This window comes from Strongylocentrotus purpuratus, unplaced genomic scaffold, assembly GCF_000002235.5.
Source record: "Strongylocentrotus purpuratus isolate Spur 01 unplaced genomic scaffold, Spur_5.0 spur5_scaffold_2, whole genome shotgun sequence".
NCBI classification, from domain to species: Eukaryota; Metazoa; Echinodermata; class Echinoidea; order Camarodonta; family Strongylocentrotidae; genus Strongylocentrotus; species Strongylocentrotus purpuratus.
The window spans coordinates 16963353-16986424 of record NW_022145605.1 but is presented as its reverse complement, the minus strand read 5'-3'; the positions used below and the strand labels follow the sequence as shown (position 1 = coordinate 16986424).

The following is a 23072-nucleotide window of genomic DNA, read 5'->3' as shown; positions in this document are numbered from 1 at the left end:
GGGAGGGGAGAGGGGGGGGGTGTGTGTCCTGTAGAGGCCAAGCAAAAGTGTCGGCAAATGCAATATCGGAAACGAATTATATTGAAATATTGACTGCTATGAGAGGCATCGTTGTTTCTATAGGCTCAAGGGGACGTTACATCCTGCTACAACCCCGAGAGCCAGCATTGAGAAACAGATATGCTTCGAATTTTAAAGCAGTCCATATATAACAAATCTACAAAGAATTCTTACCTTATCCTTTTCTTGACTGGTTAAAACATCACAGCAAATCTGAGACACTGTCTGTAAATCTTCGTTGGAGAGTAAGTTTCCTGAATGTAACGATTATTCGGGAATCGCAGACAAAAAGCACTGTATGGTATCCGCGCTCGCACAGAGAAACTTTTTAGAAACCGGGGCAAGGGGCATCTTTAACAAACTATTGACCGGTAGACGGGCATGGCTAAAATCACGACTTCGATTTCAACCAATCAGATTGCTAGATTTCTTAAGAGAGGTATATCATATTTTATATTGCTAACAATAATAACAAAAACAACCAAGGCTATATCATTCCAGTGGGCCATAACGGCTTCAAATCGCAGAGGATCGCACAACTGAAATGACATCGATAACCGATTCTGAGCAGATTTGTCAAATATCAGATCTTACAGTCTGGTCAGGTAGTATGGTGTGCGGGTTAAACTTAACTATTTAAAAAGCCCACGAAACCGGTTTCATGTTGTATCAATAGGGACTTTTAGATTCGCACGAAGACAATAGGTCTATGCTACGCTCGACGTCCTTATTAAGCACTGCCTTGAATGGACGTCACACGTATTAGTCCACGCAAATCTAAAAGTCCCTAATAGTGGGTCGTCGATCCCGCCGGATATTAGGGACTTTTAGATTGAGTGGACGAGAACACGACGAACGCCGACTGATCATGCGTGTCAACGTACTCAACTGCCCATGTTGACTACAATTAGAAATCTTTTGGATTTAACTCGACGATATACATGCATGCAGGAAGTAAGCTTAAAATGACGTCACACATTGCAGTCAAAGCTGTCGACGTGCAAATCTAAAAGTCCCTATTAGTCTCATGGGTTGTGCCCGCCTTGTTAATAAGGGAGTTTTCGCAAGCTCAAAGCGGACTGAAAATCTGCGGTTCGTGTGCAAAATCGAGAAGCTACTATAGTAACAACGGAGTGACCGCTGAGGTACTGAAATCCAGAACGAGGGCGGTCTGAGCAGGACGGTGAAAGAAAGGAGTGGAATCAAGTCGCTTTGCCTTGACCCCATGCTCCAAGCCGCCTAAAAGTTATGCGCTAATCTGCAGCTGTTGACCAGGTGGTAAGATAAAAGAGCGCATGAAATTTCAGGATTTAGAATTTGTGCATCAGAAGATGGTATCATAGCAACTGTTTGCTGTCCCTTCCAATGATTTCTCATCAATATTATTGTTGAATGTGTAATGAGTAGAACAAGCGAGAACAAACTTGTGTAATTTCAACCTTTTTGCAAAAAAAAAAAAAAAAAAGAAGCGAAAACACGCATTAGCAAACTTAAAATTATCGAAGATTGTAAATAAATGGATTAGATAACGGGACATTAAAACATGCAAAAATTAGCGCATTATCCTAAAATATTGAGCTTTTGTCGGGATCTAATTTGTCTTTTAACCAACTCTGGCACACAAATTATAGGAAGAGCGGAGTACTAAATTTGAAAAATTGTTTGATGCACTATTCCCAATACAATCCCCATATAAAATTTTTAATTTACACTGAAAGTTTGCCGGTAATTTAATATTTTGTAATAAATGTGAAACTGTTTCCTGGCCTCCGAAATTCCCCGCAGTGGAAGCGCGCCTCGGAGCATGGAACCTCATAGCCAAGTAGAATGTTACACATCCCGTTGTTACGCTTTAGAACTCACGAATGCGTTCGAATAAATTACAAGAGTTTCCACTCCTTTCTTTCACCTCCCTGGTCTGAGTGCTCCCGCGTCGTTAAAGCTCTGTCCGTCGCTGAGCGATAACTCGCTGATATGATTTGTAAAAACGCAGAAAATGGCCTGCAGGTGTTAAAATTGGGTCCCTGTCCATGCCCATTGTCCTTGGTTCGCTTAATTTTTATACAGCAGCTTTCCTGTCATAAAAAAAGAGGAAGATACATTGGGGTAGCGATGATGCAGCTTACACGGAAAATTGGAAGCAGGGAAAGGATCGAGGATCCCTGAATTATTCTCAGGAAATCACGAGAGAGGAGGGTGTCAGCTGTGTTCCATGGCTACTCCTCTGTCCGGTATGCAGAGAGTGGGTTGCGTACCCTGCCCCCCCCCCCCACTCAGTGTTATTTAGGGTACGCATATGCGTGTTCCAACCGACCCCCCCCCCCCCCCTTTTCAGCAAAAGTCCGGTGTGTAAAGTCAATATGGCTCGACCTTTTTCTTTTGTATACGAGCCTTTTTCAGCACCCCCCCCCCCTTTCAGCAAAAGTCCGGTGTGTAAAGTCAATACGGGTCGACCTTTTTCTTTTGTTACGAAAAGGACATTTTGGCAACACGCATGGGGTCCGTCCGTTCTCGGAGTGGGGGCCGGGGTTGCGTAGCTACGGTAATGGGCGTGGGGAGGGAGCCACGCCCCTATATCATGACGATAAAATGGAGGAACGATCGAAATAGATGGAAAGAGAGATAGAGAGAGAGAGATAGAGAGAGAGAGATAGAGAGAGAGAGAGAGAGAGAGAGGGAAAGGGGGTGGATGGACTGGAGAAAATGTAACGCGAATATAAAATGATACCCCTTTCCAAACCCGCCTTGGGGTTTTGTATTTCATCCATCCTAAGAACTGCGATCCCCCATCATGAACTATAGCTAACCCTTGATGGCTAGATCCACACACCGCCATCGCACATAGTGCAGTTGTTCACATTATTCTACTGTTTATTATTCTTCTATTACACATCATGCGTAGGTGTAACGCTTTTAAATATCGATTTCGTATTACAGTAGTCATCAAAACGAAATGCAGAACCCTAATAGGTGTGTTTTCATAATACGCAACGCAATGACTCCAGCAAGTTCAAGTTCTCTTACTTATCTCTTGGAGTATTTGAAAGGGAGATTACGCTTCGTAAGCATCCGTATAACTTTTAGACATCTATATAAATGCATTACTGTAAGAAATGAAAATAAGAGAAAAATGGTACGATATTTTTATGCTAATCATAACCGTTATTATCTAATTCTAATTTTTCACAACTGTGTATTAATTTTCTAATAGAGTCGCCAAAGTTGTTTGCATGAGTAAAATTTCTTTTATTTTTGTGTGTGCGTGTGCGTGTGTGTGTAAAGCCCGAAATGGTTAATTGAGAATACATAATGAGTTGTTAATTAGAGTTATTAGAGATATCAGATCCCTGCTAAATAGGGCACTTTGCAACAACAAAAAATGTGAACAATACACAACTATGGAGGGAAAACCCGACCCATATGCAGCATATTGAATTTGCAGTACACTGGCATTTAAAAGCAGTCAAGGATAAAAGGTGATCATGGTGATTGATGGGAAACAAATACACTGGTAATATTCTTTACCGCTCTTCATTTATATTCGGGCGGAATATTGCGTTAATGATAATCATCTTTTATTATCCCAATCAGTTTAAGTGCTGTGAGTGGGGTATTGTGCAGTGTGCGAAAATGATTATATCTCCATATCGGTAGCCGCGTCCGATGATAACGATGATAATATCTCCCAGTGCAATATCAAAACTGTATTCCCATTTCGGTATACATATCCTTGTCTCTGCCGTTTCATGCTTCGTGCGGTTGCCATGGCAAGGCTTTAACGACGCGTCGGTTGCTAAGCACGTGGACAATTCACCAAATATAAAATGGCGCCGCCGCCATCAAAGAAGTCACGGAGCATACGATGTAATATTGATGGAAAATTGTCTGATAATCGATTTGTTCGGTGTAAGAAACAATGTATTCGCTTCTATGCTCCTTATCATTTGGTTGGTTGTTTGTTTATTTGTTTGTTTTGTTTTGATGTACTGTATGAAAACTTCAGTAAAATGCCTCGACGATCATAATTATTATAAATCATGGGTTGGAAACCGACTGAAACCGTTCTTCTGGTTACGTTTGATGCCTGTTCTTCCAACGAAAAATCTATAAGACTAGGTTACCTGTCAAATGGTCATAAAAGTACTAGATATATATTTCTATTGGATACATTTTTCCTACAATCTTCTTAAGCGACTTTTATAATATTTTATGGCAACAAAATATATCTCAGAGTGATGGTGGCATGGGTATTAGTGTGTGTTCGTGTGCGTGTGTATTTTGGTTTGTTGATATTTATATAATATTAGATGGTTTTGACTTTTGAGTGTGACACAATAATATATTGCTCGAGCTATGACAATATTGGGCGAGTCAGAGACGAATCTTATAGTCTTAGCGAGAGCAATATTTTCTTGTATCACACGAAGACAAAGCCATACAATATTATAATTATCATCTATATTATTTTGATTAGCGAAATAACAACATTTTGCTTACCTCGGTAAATATGGCTTTGTTTTCGTGTGATGTCGATATCAATAGTTGAAGTTCCCGGATGACTGAGCAATACGAAAACAATATTGGTCAGTCATCCGGGTACTGCGCTAAAGATATTGAAGACATTGATTTATTGTACCCCTTGGAAGCCTTATGTAGATAATACTCTATATTATTCCTCACTGCCATCATGACAACCGGAACGATTATCCTTATTTATGATCAACCGTCACCCTCAGGCTTCTAACCTCGGACAGCATCTCCCTGGGATGATTAAACTTGGACAGTGAACGATTCGGGCAATTCTCTAGGAATTACACCTTAGGGAAAACACAAATAGGCCTACTTTATTATGATCGGAAAATTAGGCCCCTAAGTATATAAATGTATATAAAATGAAAGTGATATTAGGCTGATATACTTTACAAAGTTTCAGCTGTTTATCTTGTCTGAACAAATTATCGCTCTAATGCACTACTGACACAATCATGAAATACACAAATGGTTCGCTATACCTTTGGCATTATCCTTGATATTCAATAACATTGTCATTATCCCAATTGTTGTCACCGTCATCATCATTATCATTATCATTGAGATGTTTGATATCATAATCACCACCACCACCATCATCATCATCATCATCATCATCCATCACCATCATCATTATCATCGCCTTCACCGTCATCATGATCATCACCATCATCACACGAAAAAATACTACGAAAAATAAACGGGAATTTTTCAGAAATTTCAAGAAATTTGATTTATTTATCATTATACAGGCAAGTAGAAAATAAAGGAAAAATCTTTTACATTCATGGAATGTCAAATATAAACAAGACAGCACAAAAGAGAGGCACTTTCGTTCATGAAACGCAAGGTTACTAGGAGGATAGCAAAATAGACATATAATATATATATCCTCTACAAGTCCATAGACCTAAGTATCACTGACATTTCGTCCCATTAGTCCTACGTCCAATAGGTCCGATGAGAACGTAGCTAACATCGTAGGACAAATAGGACGTCGGACTGATGGCGCTTTAAAAGGACCATATGTGATTGTACGACACATGCTCCGACGACAATCACTTCCGGGTCAGTTTCGTTCACTTAAATAATAGAAATTCCAACTTCATTACTGAACCCAAAATGTTACTTAATCCTCAAACTAGACCTCACCTAGAGGTGTGTGGTACGGTGATTCATTCGCTTGACCATCAATTCAAGGGTCGATGGTTCGAAACCCAGCCCGGCACTAACGTCTTTTGGCATGACGTTAATCCGCATCCCGCATCCACATTTGCCACTCTCAACTCAAGACAGGTGTAAATGGGTACGTGTCATCGCTAGTGTTAAGTATTGACTATAAGGCCGTCAGGAAAGAGAGCATTGGAGCTGATGAAGCTTCCCCGGGTAAACAAAGTTATTGTTATTAGTATTGTTATTATTACCATCACTATTAGTGTTATTATTATGAGTAGTATTATTATTATTGTTATTATCATTATCGTTATTATAATTATCTGACCACAGATCTTTGACGAAATAAAGCCAGGAGCAGTAGTCGCCGGAGCCAAAAAATGATCACCACAATAGTAAATACAACCATACAGACTTCACTACGGAGGGATAAAAAAAATCCCTTCCCCTAATAATTATAATGCACATACATAAATGAATCTCCAACCGCTTAATATTATCCAATATAGATGCGACAAGTAAACACTTTGCATTTAAAATTAACTCTTCATTTCTTATTTTACGATAAGGACGGAGTTTCATTGGCCTAGGAAAGGCAGAAATAGAAAGGCTTTGAAAGTCATGAAAAAATTTCATCCATATTACAGTGAAAATGAACATTGGATTAAGTAATATTTACAGCCATATGTCATACAAGAAGAAGGCATCATTCACTTTCTATTCATCTTACATCGATTGTTTGCCTTCATTTTGATAAGTATTGCTTACATCATAAAGAAAACAAACTACACACAAATGTTATGCAAACATTAAACGTAAGTCATGCAATTAATGCAGCATTGCAAAGAGCGCTATCATAAAAAACATATTAATTTTATCTAAAATAATGTATATAGAACATTTCTGGGATATCCATGTAACATCTAAAATGTCAAAATTATGGCACTCCTTTTGATAAGCAATGAATGTATTTTTAGCTGACGAAATTTGCATAAAACGTAGCAAAAGCATTTTTAAGTACAGATATCCAAGAGATTGTTCATTGATCATACATGATCTTAACGAAGCTGTATAAAATTCTAGTCTCAGGTCCAATTATCCGACTGTAGACAAAAAAAAATCACTATTTAAATAACATCGCAAAGTTCATACCGCGAGTGATAACAAAATAAATGGTGTAGTTTTTATTAACTCTCATCCGCTATGGATCGAAACCATAGAAAATATCTACTGTGGTAGTCCACTATTTAACAAAAAATATAATTACAATGTAAGATGCCTAGAAACGCAGGATTAAACGCTATACAAATGTGAATACTATCACCTGTTCCATTCACTAAAGCCCTTAAGGAGTTACAACATCCATTATAACATCGCGATTTTAGAAGGATGGCGGTGTTGGCAACGAAAGCGTAATTGACTTCTTGATATCTTCGGCCAATGCAAACACGAAGGCTCTTTCGGTAATTGTCATCATTTAAAATGTTCCCGCATTTAAATTTTGTCCGACAGCTCAACGAAAAAATGAAAGATTGAAAAAACGGCATGTTGACAAGGTGAAAAACACGTTCACCTGTTTTTACATCTGTATTTCGATGAAATATGCCAGATGATATATAAAACAATGTCATAATATACATGTATAATTTAAAACCAATTATAAAGGAATGGATGAAGCTACTCTCCCCTATACCACTAGGCGCGATGTCTCATTGGTAGAGAAGTGGTCTCGTAACCGGGAGGTCACGGGTTCGAAACCAAGTCGAAGCGCTAGTGCCCTTTCGTAAGGCATTAATCCTCTTTACCAAGTCCCTCGAAGCGGACTTAAAGCTGTCGGTCCCCTGGTTGCTTACTTACACGCATATACATACTTTCTTAGCAGTCGGGTAAAACAAACAATTAAACGAACAAACAAATAAGTAGCAAATACAAGGGGAGGGGTAGGAGTATGCGAGCATTGCGTTAACTGAAAGGGAATTCGCACAGGTGCGCAACCCCTTTAACAAAATCCTACATCTACCTGTGCATAGAAGATGTAGGCAATGTACTTTTCATTTTTTAATTCTTGCCGCTGTGAATCACGACTCCAATTAATATTTTACACGTACTGCATTGTAACTAGGCATGCGTCAGTCTTCTATCAGCAATAATAGTTAGTCATATTGCAAAATATAAAAGAAAGCGTGGCAAGAAAATTATGAATCATCCTTATTGGTGAATTCACGATATTAAATGTCTTTTTTTTATATAATTGTTGTTTGATGCAAATTATAATAAAGTAAAACCATTTGTGATACAAAATATATGTATTGAATGTTGAGCCACACTTTAATTAATACAAGCACGCGTATGCACTGACTTAATGATTTGTAACACATTTGGATGCCATCTTGAAATCCATATAAATCTCATAAATCATCGGTATGGAATTGATTTATGAGATTTATATGATTCAATGATACTAATTCATCATTTTGACAAAGCTATAGAAAAAGTTGAAAAATATTGTTTTAATCTGTCTTTTCCTCGGTAAGAAATGACATCCGTAAATCTTTTCTAGGGCTTTTGGGACACGATTTTTTTAAATAAAACATTTCATTTATATCGCAGTACGATTACCTCTAATGTATACTAGATTTCCTAAGTTACTTGTGTTTATTTGGGTTTAAAAGATATAAAACCGTTGTTTCAGTAAGATTGTTATTATGTGTGTAACCTTGTTCCCCTTCAATTTTTCAACATCCAAGTGTGCGCTTGTAAAAATGACGCCTGGCTGGAATGCTCCCCAGGGAGTGGAGAATGTGCATACATTGTGTGCGGGTAAGCCTTGAATCCGATGACCGGGGTAATAGTATATTATATCTGTAAGGCGCTTTGATAGGGCCCTCCTGAAAAAGCGCCATATAAGAAATAGTTATTATTATTATTATTTTAGAAGGTTAGAAAGTATCATAAATTAAAGAGAGGAATAGAAAGCGACTGCAAAAAAAAAGCTTCTCTTATCAAAGAATAACTTAGATTTGAGTTCTCAACTAGGGGTCATGGCGTAATTCATGAAAATATAGTTTCGTACGTAGGGAACACACTCATCAAATGTCACGCTAAAACCGAGGGAGAAAGCGTCGGAAAATTAATTTAGCAATCAAACTAATGTATTTGCCAATCCCGAACTCGATCCTATGCCATTAAATATATTGTTTGGTGACTGGGGCAAATATTGTGTTAGCTAAGGGCATGATTTCTCTCCAAGGACTGTTCAAATATGAACAAGATATCAGGGGCTTATCCAGCAGAGGATTAATCTGGGGGTACGCCCCCGTTTGATCGAAAGCCTAGAAAAATAGTTATTTGGGCAAACATTGTATCAGCTGAAGAGCTTAAGGGGTTCTTTCTCCCTATGGACTGTACGAATATTAACGCGACAAAATTGTGTAGCGTATCTAGAATATGGGGATCAGGGTGCAACCCCCCCCCCCCAACCTCCCCCGCTTGAAATCCCGAATAAAAATCAGTACAACTTGCTTGGATGGAAGTATGCGGGACTGTCGAGATACGCTGCGTCTATAGTCTGAGGACGAGAAAACCCCTCTGTTTACCAATTAGTGGATACGCCCTTTGGCATAACTACTCTTTTACGTGATAAAAAAAAATTGAGCAACAACAACAATAATAACCTACTGGGTAAGGGTGACGCTTGTGAGGTTTGGGGTATGGTGTCGTCCCCCACTTAAAAATTTCCACCCTTTGTCAGCAAATTTTTAAGTTTTAAAATCCTTGTTGTCCTTGATTGTAAATTTGCTTCCCTCCTGCAGGCTTGAGGGAAAGTTTGATCAGACACCTCTCCCCTGATTAAAAACTGGTGACGAGATGCCCACGGGTGTGTGTATTTGCTGTAAATTTAATACGTTTAATTCGATTGGGCCACTCTGAATGCGTCATTACGTTCCCTTACTTCAACCATCCTAAACTGATTTATCTTAATATAATAACCCAATGTGTACCAGAACAGAATACGTTGTGAATTTTGTCAGAAAAGGTTTTTCGTTGCAGTGACAACAAAGAAACTATATATTTTACACTGATTAAAACAATCCTAGTAATTTTGCCTCGCGTTTATATCATTTCATCTCTTCACATTGGCGTAGATCTATTTAAAGGGTGGTGCACACTCGGCACGTATCCTATTCATTATAGCATATACTTTCAGTGCTTTCTATTTTATTTGGTCTTTAGAAATTTACAGAATTGTACCCCCTCCCCCCCCCCCCCCATTACCAAACTCCTTGACCCGTCCCTGTATATTCCCCTACATCCAACATCCTGTCATCTTCTTGAAATCGCCATACATTATTTAACCGCGATTGACGTCAGAATGAATACCTTGCATTTTTAAATGGCTTCTTCTCATGATATATTATGAAACTATAATTTTTCATCTCTACTTCTTAATGTATTCAAAAAGGCCTTTCAGAAGTTTTCAGGTATAAAGAGTTACAAAAAAAGTTTCAAACCTAGAATTTGAAACAACCCGATTTTCTGTTTACGTATGGACATGTAATTTCAGATCAATTTTAATAGGTACTCCCTATACCTCAGAAATTTCAATTCAATCGAGATCTCTGGTAATTTCGAATTTGCATTTCGAGTCAGGCTGGCTTAACTAAATATGAATTGTCCATGTTTCACTACGTTAGTTGGATGAGTCCACAAAACTTACATAAACTGGCTGAAAATAACAACAACTGAAAAGCAGAATGCATGTTAGACCATATCTGCTCGTAGGGGACTATAATTTAAATTTCCTTGTCCTTTCGTTGCTCGTTACTCAACATTTTCTACCAAAACACTTAGAATAAATTTTCATCGATCGCGTGAGAATTTTCTGTCGTAACCACGACTCTCAATTGTCTTTAATGCCTTACATGCTTCACATTTCTTTGGAAAAATATGACGAAACCGTGAGGAGGATTTGCCATAGGCTTACCAGATAATTGTTACTCTAAGAAAAGTCTTCACATGTTACTTATTGTCTTTAAAAAAGTTAGATTCCACAGTTTTTCCATCGTATCGCTTGGAAAATAATGTGAAACATTGCAATCTAATCTACATACAAAATGGAATAAAATACCGAAGAAGAGAACAGGCGCGGATCCAGGGGGGGGGCCGAGCGGGCCTTGGCCCCCCCCCCCGCAAAAAAAAAAAAAAAAAAAAAAAAAAAGAGAAAAAAGGAAAAGAAGGGAAAGGGAAAGGGGAGAGAAAGGGAAAGAAAGAAGAGGAAGAAGAAAAGAAAAGGGGGAAGAAGGAGATCGGGGGGCCGAAAGGGCCTTGCCTCCAAAGCTGTTGAACCCCCCCCCCCCCCCAATCAAAAAAATAAGAGAGAAGGAAGGAAAGGGAAAGAAAAAAGGAAAAGAGGAGATACTGGCGTACTGATACTGATTGCTCATCTGACCGTGATTAAATGCCTAAAACCCCAAAGCTTTCGGGGCTCTGCCCCCTGGATTCCACCTAGGGCCCTACGGCGGGCCCTTAGATGCTCATCTGACGGTAATTAAATGCCTAAAACCCCTCTTTTGGAGGGCTCCGCCCCCTGGACCCTACGCCAAATAGTGACCTTCCAGTGTCACAAAATAATAGGTATTTAAAAAAAAAATGCTCATCTGACCTTAATTAAACGCCTAAAACCCCTGAGTTTCCGGGGCCGGCTCCGCCGCCTCGACCCCACCAGGGACCCTAAGGCGGGCCCCTGAATGCTTATCTGACCGCGGTCCCCCCAAATCGGAAGAGGACGTAGGAAGAAAAAGTAGCAGACAAAGAACATCTTTGAAATTCAGACAAGGATTAAGAGTATAGAGAACGGTACAGCGAATCGTCTTCTTTCTCTCATAATCTTATGAAACGTCAAAGCTTCCGCGCTTTGCGCGGGAGGGGGAACCTGAATTCAGACGAGGATTCAGAGGCGAGAACGGTAATACGAATCTTTAATGATTTAATGAAACTTAAAAGCTTCTGCGCTTCGAGCGGGATGGGGGGAAACTAAATTCCGACGAGGATTATTTTCGAGAACGGTACAACGAATCGTCTTCTTTCTCTCATAATCTTATGAAACGTCAAAGCTTCCGCGCTTTGCGCGGGAGGAGGAACCTGAATTCAGACGAGGATTCAGAGGCGAGAACGGTAATACGAATCTTTAATGAAACGTAAAAGCTTCCGCGCTTCGCGCGGGATGGGGGGAACCTGAATTCAGACGAGGATTTAGAGTCGAGAACTGTACAGCCAATCGTCTTCTTTCTCTCATAATCTTATGAAACTTAAAAACTTCCGAGCTTCGCGCGGGAGGGGGGGGGGGGAGACCTGAATTCAGACGAGGATTAAGAGTCGAGAACTGTACAGCCAATCGTCTTCTTTCTCTCATAATCTTATGGAACTTAAAAGCTTCCGCGCTTCGCACGGGAGGAGAGGGGGGGGGGGGACCTGAATTCAGACAAGGATTAAGAGTCGAGAACTCTACAACGAATCGTCTTCTTTCTTTAATAGTTTAATGAAACGTCAAAGCTTCCGCGCTTCGCGCAGGAGGGAGAGGGGGTGACTGAATTTAGACGAGGATTAAGAGTCGAGAACTTTACAACGAATCGTCTTCTTTCTCTAATAATTTAATAAATCGTAAAATTTTCCGCGCTTCGCGCGGGAGGGGAAAAACTAAATTCATACGAGGATTAAGAGTCGAGAACGGTACAACGAATCGTCTTCTTTCTTCAATAGTTTAATGAAACTTAAAAGCTTCCGCGCTTCGCACGGGAGGAGAGGGGGTGACTGAATTTAGACGAGGATTAATAGTCGAGAACGGTACAACGAATCGTCTTCTTTCTTTAATAGTTTAATGAAACGTCAAAGCTTCCGCGCTTTGCGCAGGAGGGGGAGAGGGGCTGAATTTAGACAAGGATTAAGAGTCAAGAACTCTACAACGAATCGTCTTCTTTCTCTAATAATTTAATAAATCGTAAAAATTTTCCGCGCTTCGCGCGGGAGGGGAAAAACTTAATTCAGACGAAGATTAAGAGTCGAGAACGGTACAACGAGTCGTCTTCTTTCTCGAATAATTTAATAAAACGTCAAAGCTTCCGCGTTTCGCGTTTGCATCGACCCCCCCCCGCATTACGCCACTGTTGGTCACCATTACGTACCAATATTTGGCTCGCATAATTTGAAATTTGGGCCCCCCCCCCTAAGAAATCCTGGATCCGCGCCTGGAAGAGAATATGCTGACAATAAATCCTAGTGTTACATGAAATATTCATGTGACATTTAAGCATGAGATTACGATTGGCAAAAGCTTCAAAAGGCAAGCAATCAATCACGACATACGATAAATCTCGACATCGCACATTCCGCGGGGAAATTTCCCATTTTGATTTCTTAGGAAATGTTATAAAGCTACTTGCCAGGGCGGATCCAGCATTTTCAGAAAGAGGTGGGGGGGGGGGGGGGGCTAAAAAATGTTCTGAAATTTTTCTTTTCTACAAAATGACGTTTTTGTAAATCTAGGTATTTTGGTATTGTATTTTTTTGGTTCATATCAAGGCTCCCTTGTAAAACAGGCCTCCGTGGCAATGAGTGAGCCTACATTTCTTTTTACAGAAAATATAATGAATAAATGAATAAATAATGGGGGCTAAAAAATGTTCTGAAATTTTTCTTTTCTACAAAATGACGTTTTTGTAAATGTAGGTATTTTGGTATTGTATTTTTTCGGTTCATATCAAGGCTCCCTTGTAAAACAGGCCTCCGTGGCAATGAGTGAGCCTACATTTCTTTTTATAGAAAATATAATGAATAAATGAATAAAAAATGAATACAAAAAAAAATTGAATACCCGTAGGCTCTATTGATTCAATATCCTTTCCATTGTTAACATATTCTATATACAACCCATTATGCACTGCGGTGCGCTCAAACCACCGAGGAAGGACAACTCATGGCAACATATCTATAAAACAAAAACTAGATTATCTTTTCGATCGCATCGATTTGTATATATTTCACGTGCCTCCATTTCATCAGGGGATTGCTTTCGCATGCGAATGAATAGAGATTATTAACATTTCGACCATGCATACTTCCCCGCCGCTACTAAACCACTCGCATAATGAAATACAGTACATAAATGTAACAGTGCATTGAAATGTTGGGGAAAATATCATCGGAACCGCCTTCTAATGCGGTCAACACCACCACTTTGTTCGTTTAAAGAGCACTTTAAAATGATGGGGTGGTTTTATGGACTCACCAAGAAAATGTATTTTTCGGAGCTACGGATTATTGCGAGACAATTTTGTTTATTTAAAGTATTCATATAATTAAATATTACATGGATGAAGGTAGAGGGGGGGGGGACGCAGTGGTACTTGGTATTATTCGGACCGCTCTTTTAAGAAGCGCCAATTCCATTGCGTCAATCAAGGACATTTAAGCGCTGATCACATTCATATCCCTTTTTTGATGTCTTATGATGTGACAATTTTTAAATATTTTCCTTATTTTTTTAAACTAGTCCTAACTATCCTATACGGATAAATCTTTTAAATTATACGATGTACATACAAGTAAAAGTATTGCGGTACATCAAACAGTTTCCGATGAATGTTAGTTTTAACGCTTCACATTAAATTATTGGTTAGCATTGCAACGGAAAGATACCACTTTTAATATGACAGATATGATGTTTCATACGTCACATTTTGTTAGTTGTATTGCAACAACAAAATATGTACGTCTTAAAGAGGTTGGATTTTGGTAAAGATTTTTAAAAAGTTGCTAGCTTTCTCATTCTATGTGTGACAGTGTCGAAGTATGGCATAGTAGAAATAATTCTTTCAAAAGAATGTTATGAAATGCCCTTATATTCATAATATAAAGCGAAATTCCTGAAACGTTTGGATCAAAGTGATGTCACTTGTCTGTGCGCGTGAGGATGTGTGTGTGTGTGTGTGTGTGCGTGTGTGTATGTGGGGAATGTACATGTAGTCCCACATACGGACTTGTATGTGTAGTAAAAGTAATTTCAGCAATATTGAGTAAATTTCTTCTAATTTTCATCATTCTAAAACCTGTGCACGTCTTCTTACATGATTAACCTTTCCTTAATGCTTCCACATTACCCAGCGGGTTCCTTAAAAATATAAATCACACGACCACCATTTTTACTCGATTTTCTTTTCAATCGCGAGCAGATAAAGTAGGTTGATTACACGAGAGCAGCGGTTCGCCATTCAGCTCACAGTTAATTTGGTAGTAATATCAACAATTCTCTCGAGGCATCATCCTCTCAAATGCCTCCTATATGCCATCAATTGCCCTAACAGCATGTATGATGATTACACTGCTAATTTGACATCGTCATGGAGATAGGACTACCATTAGTATCTCTTAAAAATGGGTGTATCAACCTGGTTTTCCCGCTCAGCTGAACGATGTGTCCAGGGCAAAAAACGAAGTCTAACCGCTAAGAATGAGAACAAGTTAATTACCTTGTAAGCTAATATGAACGGGAGGTTGGTACATGCATTATTAACGAAGCCAGAGTCCCACTGTATACAAAACTCAGCTTAATATATTCCATTCATGGCGAATAAGACACCATGTCGAGAATAAAACATGCAATTTTATGCCCGAAGTATATTGAGAACTAAGAACATTTTAATAGGCTTGTGCGTCAGCTATTGAAATGTGCCAACATGACAATGACGTATGACCTTATCCGAACGTTATTTCTAAATTAGTTATACAATAGGATATCAAAATTGACCTTGAGTCTAATTTTTTTCGATGAATAGTTGCTATCGTGTTCAATATACGAATATTGGATAATAATAGAAGGAATATTTTAGTTCGTTGTTTTGCAGTTTACTGCCTGGTTCGATTGATTGTATATAGAAAATCTTTTCCTTTTACTGATACAGTTTCTATGTTACATTGACTTCCCTTTAGCTTGAGGATAAATATCTGGTATTCTAGGACATGCATCAATAAAAGAGAAATGATTAAAAAAAAATGTAGATCAACCTAGCTGGATTTCATTAGTTTTTGGGTGAAATAGAAATTGAATACCCATAGAAAAACCCTTATGTGTAATGAAAGTGGCTGAGATACAAAGAAATATAACACATAGAATGTTATAAGCTTACAGCAACAACAAAATAGTCTTCGTGTACCAGTATTGGTACACCGTGGTTCGGGTAAAATAGTTGACTCTAAGTTCAGCCTTAAAATATAAATATAAAAAATATACAAAAATCAATCAGCTAATCCTCTTCTATTCACGAAGATGAAAGGGAAATCTATAAATCCATTTGGACAATGCAGCGAGCTTACAGTCTTTTATATCAAAAAGCCACTTTAAATTCTAATTAGAGACGATAAAAGGCCTATTTCTGAAGGCAAAGCTAATCAATTTCGTGCTGACCTGGACTGTAATTGCAGTTTCTCTGTAGCAGCAATTCTGCGATGGACAATTATATAGACGCGTCAAGGCTACTTGTAATACCAAGATAATATGGAATTGCAAGTATGATGAATAAATAATTGACAGGACCGTGTTGGCTGTAATTGCAATGACAGCCATGTATATTTTATGGCATAAGCGTAGAGGGGGCCTTTGAGGGGTGGCCCCCGGTGATATTTTAATATATTGTTGTCACATATTTTGATGTGGTGGGGCGCAGACGGTCAACTGCCTTTCCCCTTTTATATTTGACCCTTTCCAACTCTATTAAACATTATTTCGGTAAATTGTAATATTCAATCGGGAAATGTGGGGCTATAATTCTTGTTAAATTTGCTCCCTCATTCGAATGAACTGCCCCACCCCTCTTATTATACAACGAAACACTTTGACTGAATCAAATAATCTACAATGCATCGGGTTGAAATTGAACACTTGAACATATGAATATGGTTTCTACGTCTCGAAAATTCCATCTCAGGTGTTCGAATCGTCTTGGCCTCGCGGACAAGATTTAATTTAACGAAGAAAATCATCTAATGCCAACACCAAGCTAGAAGCACGAATGTACCCTACATATAGCTTTATCAGTGTAAGTGATCCAAAATAGACAAATTTTCCTCTAGACAATAGACCTAGATATTCAAGGATATGCTTTTCAGTTATAATCATGCCAGCAAAGTATAAAAGCGTGTATTTATTTGTTGCTATGGGAACCCATTAGAGGCGTGTGGAGTTGGCGCGAAATTTCTAAATGAAATAAAGCGCTGGAAACAATTCATTAAATGCGAGTTTTTTAATAATCTTTTCAAAGGCAATCATGTGGGTTTTTTTTTTAGGGAGAGTTGTATTCTAGGAACGCAAATATGGACTAAAAGATTAGGCAGTTTGAAGTCTACTTTGGTATTCACGGCTAATTTCGCTTTTTTTTTTCCCCCCCCCTTTCTCTCTCTCTCTCTCTCGATCAGTCCTTTTGATGAAGCGTTCATTCAATTCAGCGCAAACACCATTTTTGGTTGAGACTGTCATTACAAAATGCACTTCAGTCATTCCATTTAAAAGTATCGAACACCGGATTTCAATCTGTTTTCATTCAATCTCATTCCGCCTCGTGCATGTGCAAAGATTCATTCAAATTCATAGGCAGTTGCCGAAAGGTGAAAGTCAGTAAAATGATCACAAGATAAATTTGACCTAACCATTTTTGTTTGAGGTACGTACGAGAACAATCCAATCCCCTTTCATTTCTCACAACCGGTTTTGTCAAGGCCATTTTGAAATTCGAGGGAGGTGTCGATCGGAGCAAATACTCTTATATCGTTTCCGATAATTTTTCTATAACATGCAAAACAAGTAACTAAAAGGAGGTTCCCCATCATTTTTAACAGCAACTATGGATTATAGGACAGCAAGGAACAATGGGGGGGGGGGGAGAGGTATCCATCCTCGTTAGGCGATGTACTCGCTCTTTAATGTGAACTAGATTGGTTGGTTGGTCTGTTTAACCTGACTGCTAAGAAAGCATGTGTATGCTTGTAAGTAGGCAATCAGAGGACCGACGGCTTCAAGTCATCCCCGAGGTAATTTATGTATGAAAATATATAACGTATTACAATCGGTGCAATGAAGAGGGCCTCAATCAAGGATGTATGAAATTATTGTAATTGGGCTGGCTGTAAAAGCACTTCGTTGTCCCTAGCAACGACAATTAAACATCTATGTTGTGGATGTGGATAGGTACTTATGATAGTGATGAGCTTTGACGAGGATGCCGTTTTTGCAATGATTTAATGTCGGCTATAGTGAGAAGGGCATAACAACAATCCGGATAAAAGAGTAATTACGTCCCGCGGTCATTTCGACTTCCTCTAGAGATACATTGTGGCCATCGACGGATGGAATGCGCAATGCTTAATGGAACTAGGCTCGAGGTTAAGCAATGCGTCGCCTTCTGTAAACCATAGAAAATACCTAAAGCAAAGTAAACCGATAGGAAAAGTGTCTGTAAAGGTCATGTTTTCTCTCGTAATACATTCTAATAACTATGAAAGTAATAATATCTACGTGGGAATGTACATCACATGTGGTGGGTATTAAATAATCAAGGTCTCATCCATGTCGTGACGTATAGGATATCCTGGATGAATATTGATCTGCGCAAATGAAAATGTGATAGATATGGCATTCATGACTTTAAAAAAAGAAGAAAAAAAGCCCATTCTATGCAGGGAGAGTATAGAGGCAATGAAAATAAAATCAGCCAATTTGCGAATGGTTTTTAGCTCGTCAATCGAGGTTCGACAAAGCTTACGTAAAGAGTCTAGGCTATATCGTTGATGGATTATTTCAACCGACTGCCAAGATAGCAGTGCATGCTTGAAAGTAGTAAGCAACCAGAGGATAGACAGCTTTAAGTCCTCTCCGAGGGACTTGGTAATGAGGATTGATGCCTTACCAAAGGGGCATTAGTGAACCCACTTGGTTTTGAACCCGGGTCCTCCCAGTTACGAGACGACTGCTCTTCCACTAAGCCATCTCGCTTCCGCAACGTGCTCGCAACTATTAACATTATTTAGTAATGGTGAATACCTAAATAGTGCAGACAGTCAAGCCTATTGGCAATTAGTGCATCTATTGCCATACCAGTAATCTGATTGGACTGTCACAACTATCTCGGTGATAAGCATACAATGTAAAATTTGTCAACGGAGTACACACATTATAGCAAATCGATTTTCAAATGAATTCATTCAGCCCTCAATATACGCACTTGCTTCATGTATATAATTTATATTTGCTATCTATGGTCAGTAAAGTGTGATTTTACCGTAACCTGTGATCGTTTTTTATTTTATTGGATAAACGACACTGTAATTGCCCAAGTCACACCGACGGGACTGACACCAGACCGACAGAAGACCGATCACAACATTGCATAACTCCGAATAGCCAATAATTCGGTCGGTTTAGAATCAGTTTGGCGGTGTGACAGGAAAGGGGGGTGTCATTGGTCAGAAGAGTTTGGCCAACTCGGTTCTAGGTGGGCACAATATGGCGAATATTGCACCAAAAAAAGTACACGCCATTGTGCTACAGACTGAACCCAAGTTGACCAAACTCTGATCTAAATTGGGGGTTTCTTGCTTCTACAGTAGTGACACACACAAAGTATTGCATTTCACTTTGCACTTTGAGGATACCATATCGGAATAGTTTTTCTCCGTCAATGTAAATACGCTAATCAATACATTAATGCTACTTACCGATGCACTGCGTGATTCAGTGTAATGGATACAATAATTCTGAAAGCAACCATGTCTGTGACAACCAAGATAAGGTGGTACATCAGAGATGCTTATAATGACAAATTATACAGTAGCAAGCTACAATCGTTTGTTTTCAAAAGGTGAAGCAATGCAATATAAAGTAAGCGGTGTAAAAGCCAACTGCTGACGTCTGTTCTGGTGGTATACAACAATTAATCTGCATTATTCAAAAATTGTCTCTCTAAATCGAAAATTGAAAGACGTCCACAATCCTCAAGAGGCTCCAGGTCGCCTAAGGTTCAAGGTGATTAGCTAGTCGATTTCAAATGTTCTGGTACTGCGACGTGCCTTCTAAAATGCTCCATCCTTGTTCTAGACTTTATTCACACCTTCATGTGTTCCAAATCGACAAAACACGACAATTGTTGGAAAAAATCAAAACCATGAATGATTCTACTCCAACCAACATCAGCAATGAGCCGGATTAATTTCATCATGATGCGCATTCCATTCACCAACATTTTGATTCGGTATTGGCGATTCCTTCCAAGCTCCAGACAAACCAACCCCCAATATGGAGGTGATGCGAAGATTAACTCTATTCAGGAATGAAAACACAGGATGTCTTCCATTAACTGTTGTCTCCTGGTGTCTTGTGCCATCCATACCGCTCGTGCGTCTCCACAATGGCACGGAAGCTGACCTCAGCCTCCTGTTTGTTGAAGGGGACGTCGCTGCGGAAACTGGACTGTACGATCCGGCCATCCCCTGCTACCAAGGTCGCACCGAGCTGCATGATGACGGCGTCGATCGTGTACGAGCTCGACCACCCCTGCGGGGTGAGCAGTTCCATGCAGATGGCACCGCCGTCAAGCACGTAACCGTATTCGACATGGGGGCTGACAACACGGACGAAAGGCGGAACGAACGGGAAGTTGTCGGGGAAGGTCATATTAAAGAGAATGTACTCGTAGTTGTGTTTCTTCATGTCCTTGCTCAACGACGATTTGGGGTTGACATGAAACAGCTTGATATTCCAATCGGCCAGGCTGTCATTGACGAGTTCCACTGCGTATGGTGGCCCTGTCAGTTTCTCATTCGTCATAAACCCACCATCTTCTAATGCTTTCTTTACCGCCTCCGCTCCCTTCTCCGCTCCCTCCTCCGCTCCCTCCTCCGCTCCCTTCTCCGCTCCCTTCTTTGCTCCCTCTTCCGCTCCCTCCTCCTTGTTATCTCCACTATTCTCCCCTTTATCATCTACGGTAGATGTGGAACAACCGGCAACAGCTTCTGCCGTTCCACTTCCAGTTTCATTGCTACTTTTGTTAGGTGATTCTACTGATGTGTTTGAATCCTTACTTTCACTGCTCTTCGATGCTTCACCCGATTTCTCTTCCGCGCATTCACTCTGCGATTCATCTTTGCTACTCACTACCTCCTTTGATACATCTTCTTTTGGGGGGTCTGTATCTTCCTCCTCATCATTTGCATATCGCTCCTTTTCCTCTTGTTCCTTTTTCCTGGCTTCCTCAATGATCTTCGTCACTGCTTTAAACTCTTTCATGAGCCTCCTCATCCTCACATTGCTGACGTAAGCCTTGCTAGGCTGCGGCATCCTCATGAGCGTCTCTGCTGATAAAGCCCTTGTTCCATCAGCCACGTTGTACTTGAGTTCCTCGGGGGTGGCGTCCTTTTCCTCTGCGGTTGATACTGTCCCCGGCAGCTCGGCTTTGTCCCGGAGAGCTTCGCCGTAAGGATAGACGTCATCCCCGGTACCCGAGATCGAAAATATGGTAAGGCTCCCATTTCGAGTAATCGTCACCGAGTCTTCAACGCCGCTCGTACTCAGTGGACCACCTTGGTTATTTTTGTGGCGTTTCCTGGCCAAGGCTCTGACCTTTGATCTGGCACTTCGACGTCCACTGACGTTTGCCAGTGGGAGGCACGGGCATAGGTATTTACCGACGAATTCAGCCATTGCAACACGGCTTATACGCTTCCTTTTTTGTAATACACAGACGTGTTAAATCAAACAGCAAAATTAGAAATTGTCTGCTCTTCAAGCATATCAATCGCTTACACGACCGTGATTAATATTACGCTTCACCGTCGATGCAGTTGCTTGAACTTTGAAAGTATCTGTAGTATCACATCTTCGCTATCACGTATACATAAAGCTTACAACTGGATTCCCACTGAAAATCAATTATTGTTCGGCCAAAAGCTGCTCTGCGTGCAAACCGTAAATTCCTCATGGCTTAAGCAATTCACCAAACCTACGAACGCTCAAATCTTAGGTATTACGAGCGATTCCATGAGAAAACGTAAAGCGTCGACATGAGAGTTGTACATCAAACTATGACTACTTCCACGGTCAGCATTTCAGCATAGAAGGATGCGGCGTTCTCATGTATTATGACCACCCAAGTTATGTACTCAGAGAAGTTGCACAAACAACCACGCTCACGTCAACCACTTGTTGATTTGTAAGGTTTCACGGACTCGTACCTCATGTCACGTGAGCTGAGCGAGTCGACTGGTGTGGTGTACGCATGCCAGCTATCTGCGTTATGACTGGTGGCATGTAATTTAACCAACTGCGGATGAACGAGTAAAATGCGATGCAGTGCGCGGAGCGCGGGGTGTCCCTCTATGGTCTAGACGCGGGGCGGAGATAGCGGGGCGGCAGGGGTTAGACTGTTCATGCACCCTCTCAGCAAAAGAATTGAAATATGAATTTTTAAAAAATGGTTGTAATGCCCTCTCCTTATTGACAGTGGGATTGAGTGGGATAAATGTATGCATTTAAGCAGTGGCGTAATTTAAAAAAAAAACTATGTTTGTGGGGGGGGGGGGGGGCAGGAAAAAAAAATTCGCATCACCACCCGGAAAATCATATCATTTTAGCATCATTGGTTAGAAATAAACCACTATTAATTTTATTTGGGGGCAACTGCCCCCTCACCCCCCCCCCCCGTCAGTACGCCAGTGCTTTTAAGCAAAAACGAATTATGTTTTCTCAATCCGCTATATTATATATGAATTAACTTTCATCTTTGTTCATTATTACATTTCATCTTAAATTTCATATCTGTTCTCAAATATTAGGATGTGCAATCACCCATTGCCTTGTGTGGCTCATTCTAATATCTCTATTTTCTCTTCCTCTCTCTCTCTCTCTCTCTCTCTTTTCTCTCTCTCTCTTTTCTCTCTCTCACTCTTTCACTATTTCTCTCTTCCTCTCTTAACCTTTCTATTTCTTTCTCACTTTCTCTCTTATTCCTATCTATTTCTATCTTTCTCTCTTCGTCTAATTACCCTAGCTGCTCTCTTTTTCTCTCTCAGTCTTTCTCTTTCTCTCTTTTATATCTTTCTATCTCTTTCTCTTTCCCGACTATTCTCTCTTTACCTTTCTATGTCTCTCTCTCTTTACCTTTCTCATTCTCTCTTTATCTTTCTATCTCTTTGTCTTTTTCTCTCTTTACCTTTCTCCTCAGCTTATTTTTACACTGATCCCCTCTCTTGCAGAGTTCTGCATTAAAAAA

General features: G+C 39.9%; 1 protein-coding gene across 1 annotated transcript; it reads right to left on the bottom strand.

Annotated features, from left to right (window-relative positions):
* Positions 1-19280: 19280 nt before the first annotated feature.
* On the bottom strand, positions 19281-21505 carry LOC591210 (ubiquitin-conjugating enzyme E2Q-like protein CG4502). The gene has a single exon (XM_790786.4). It carries the CDS (start codon positions 21503-21505, stop codon positions 20159-20161), a length of 1347 nt encoding a protein of 448 aa, XP_795879.2. The 3' UTR covers positions 19281-20158.
* Positions 21506-23072: the final 1567 nt, after the last annotated feature.

Excerpts from the sequence above, each read along its gene's own strand:
- LOC591210 (XM_790786.4), bottom strand. The coding sequence starts at position 21,505 with ATGGCTGAATTCGTCGGTAAATACCTATGCCCGTGCCTCCCACTGGCA.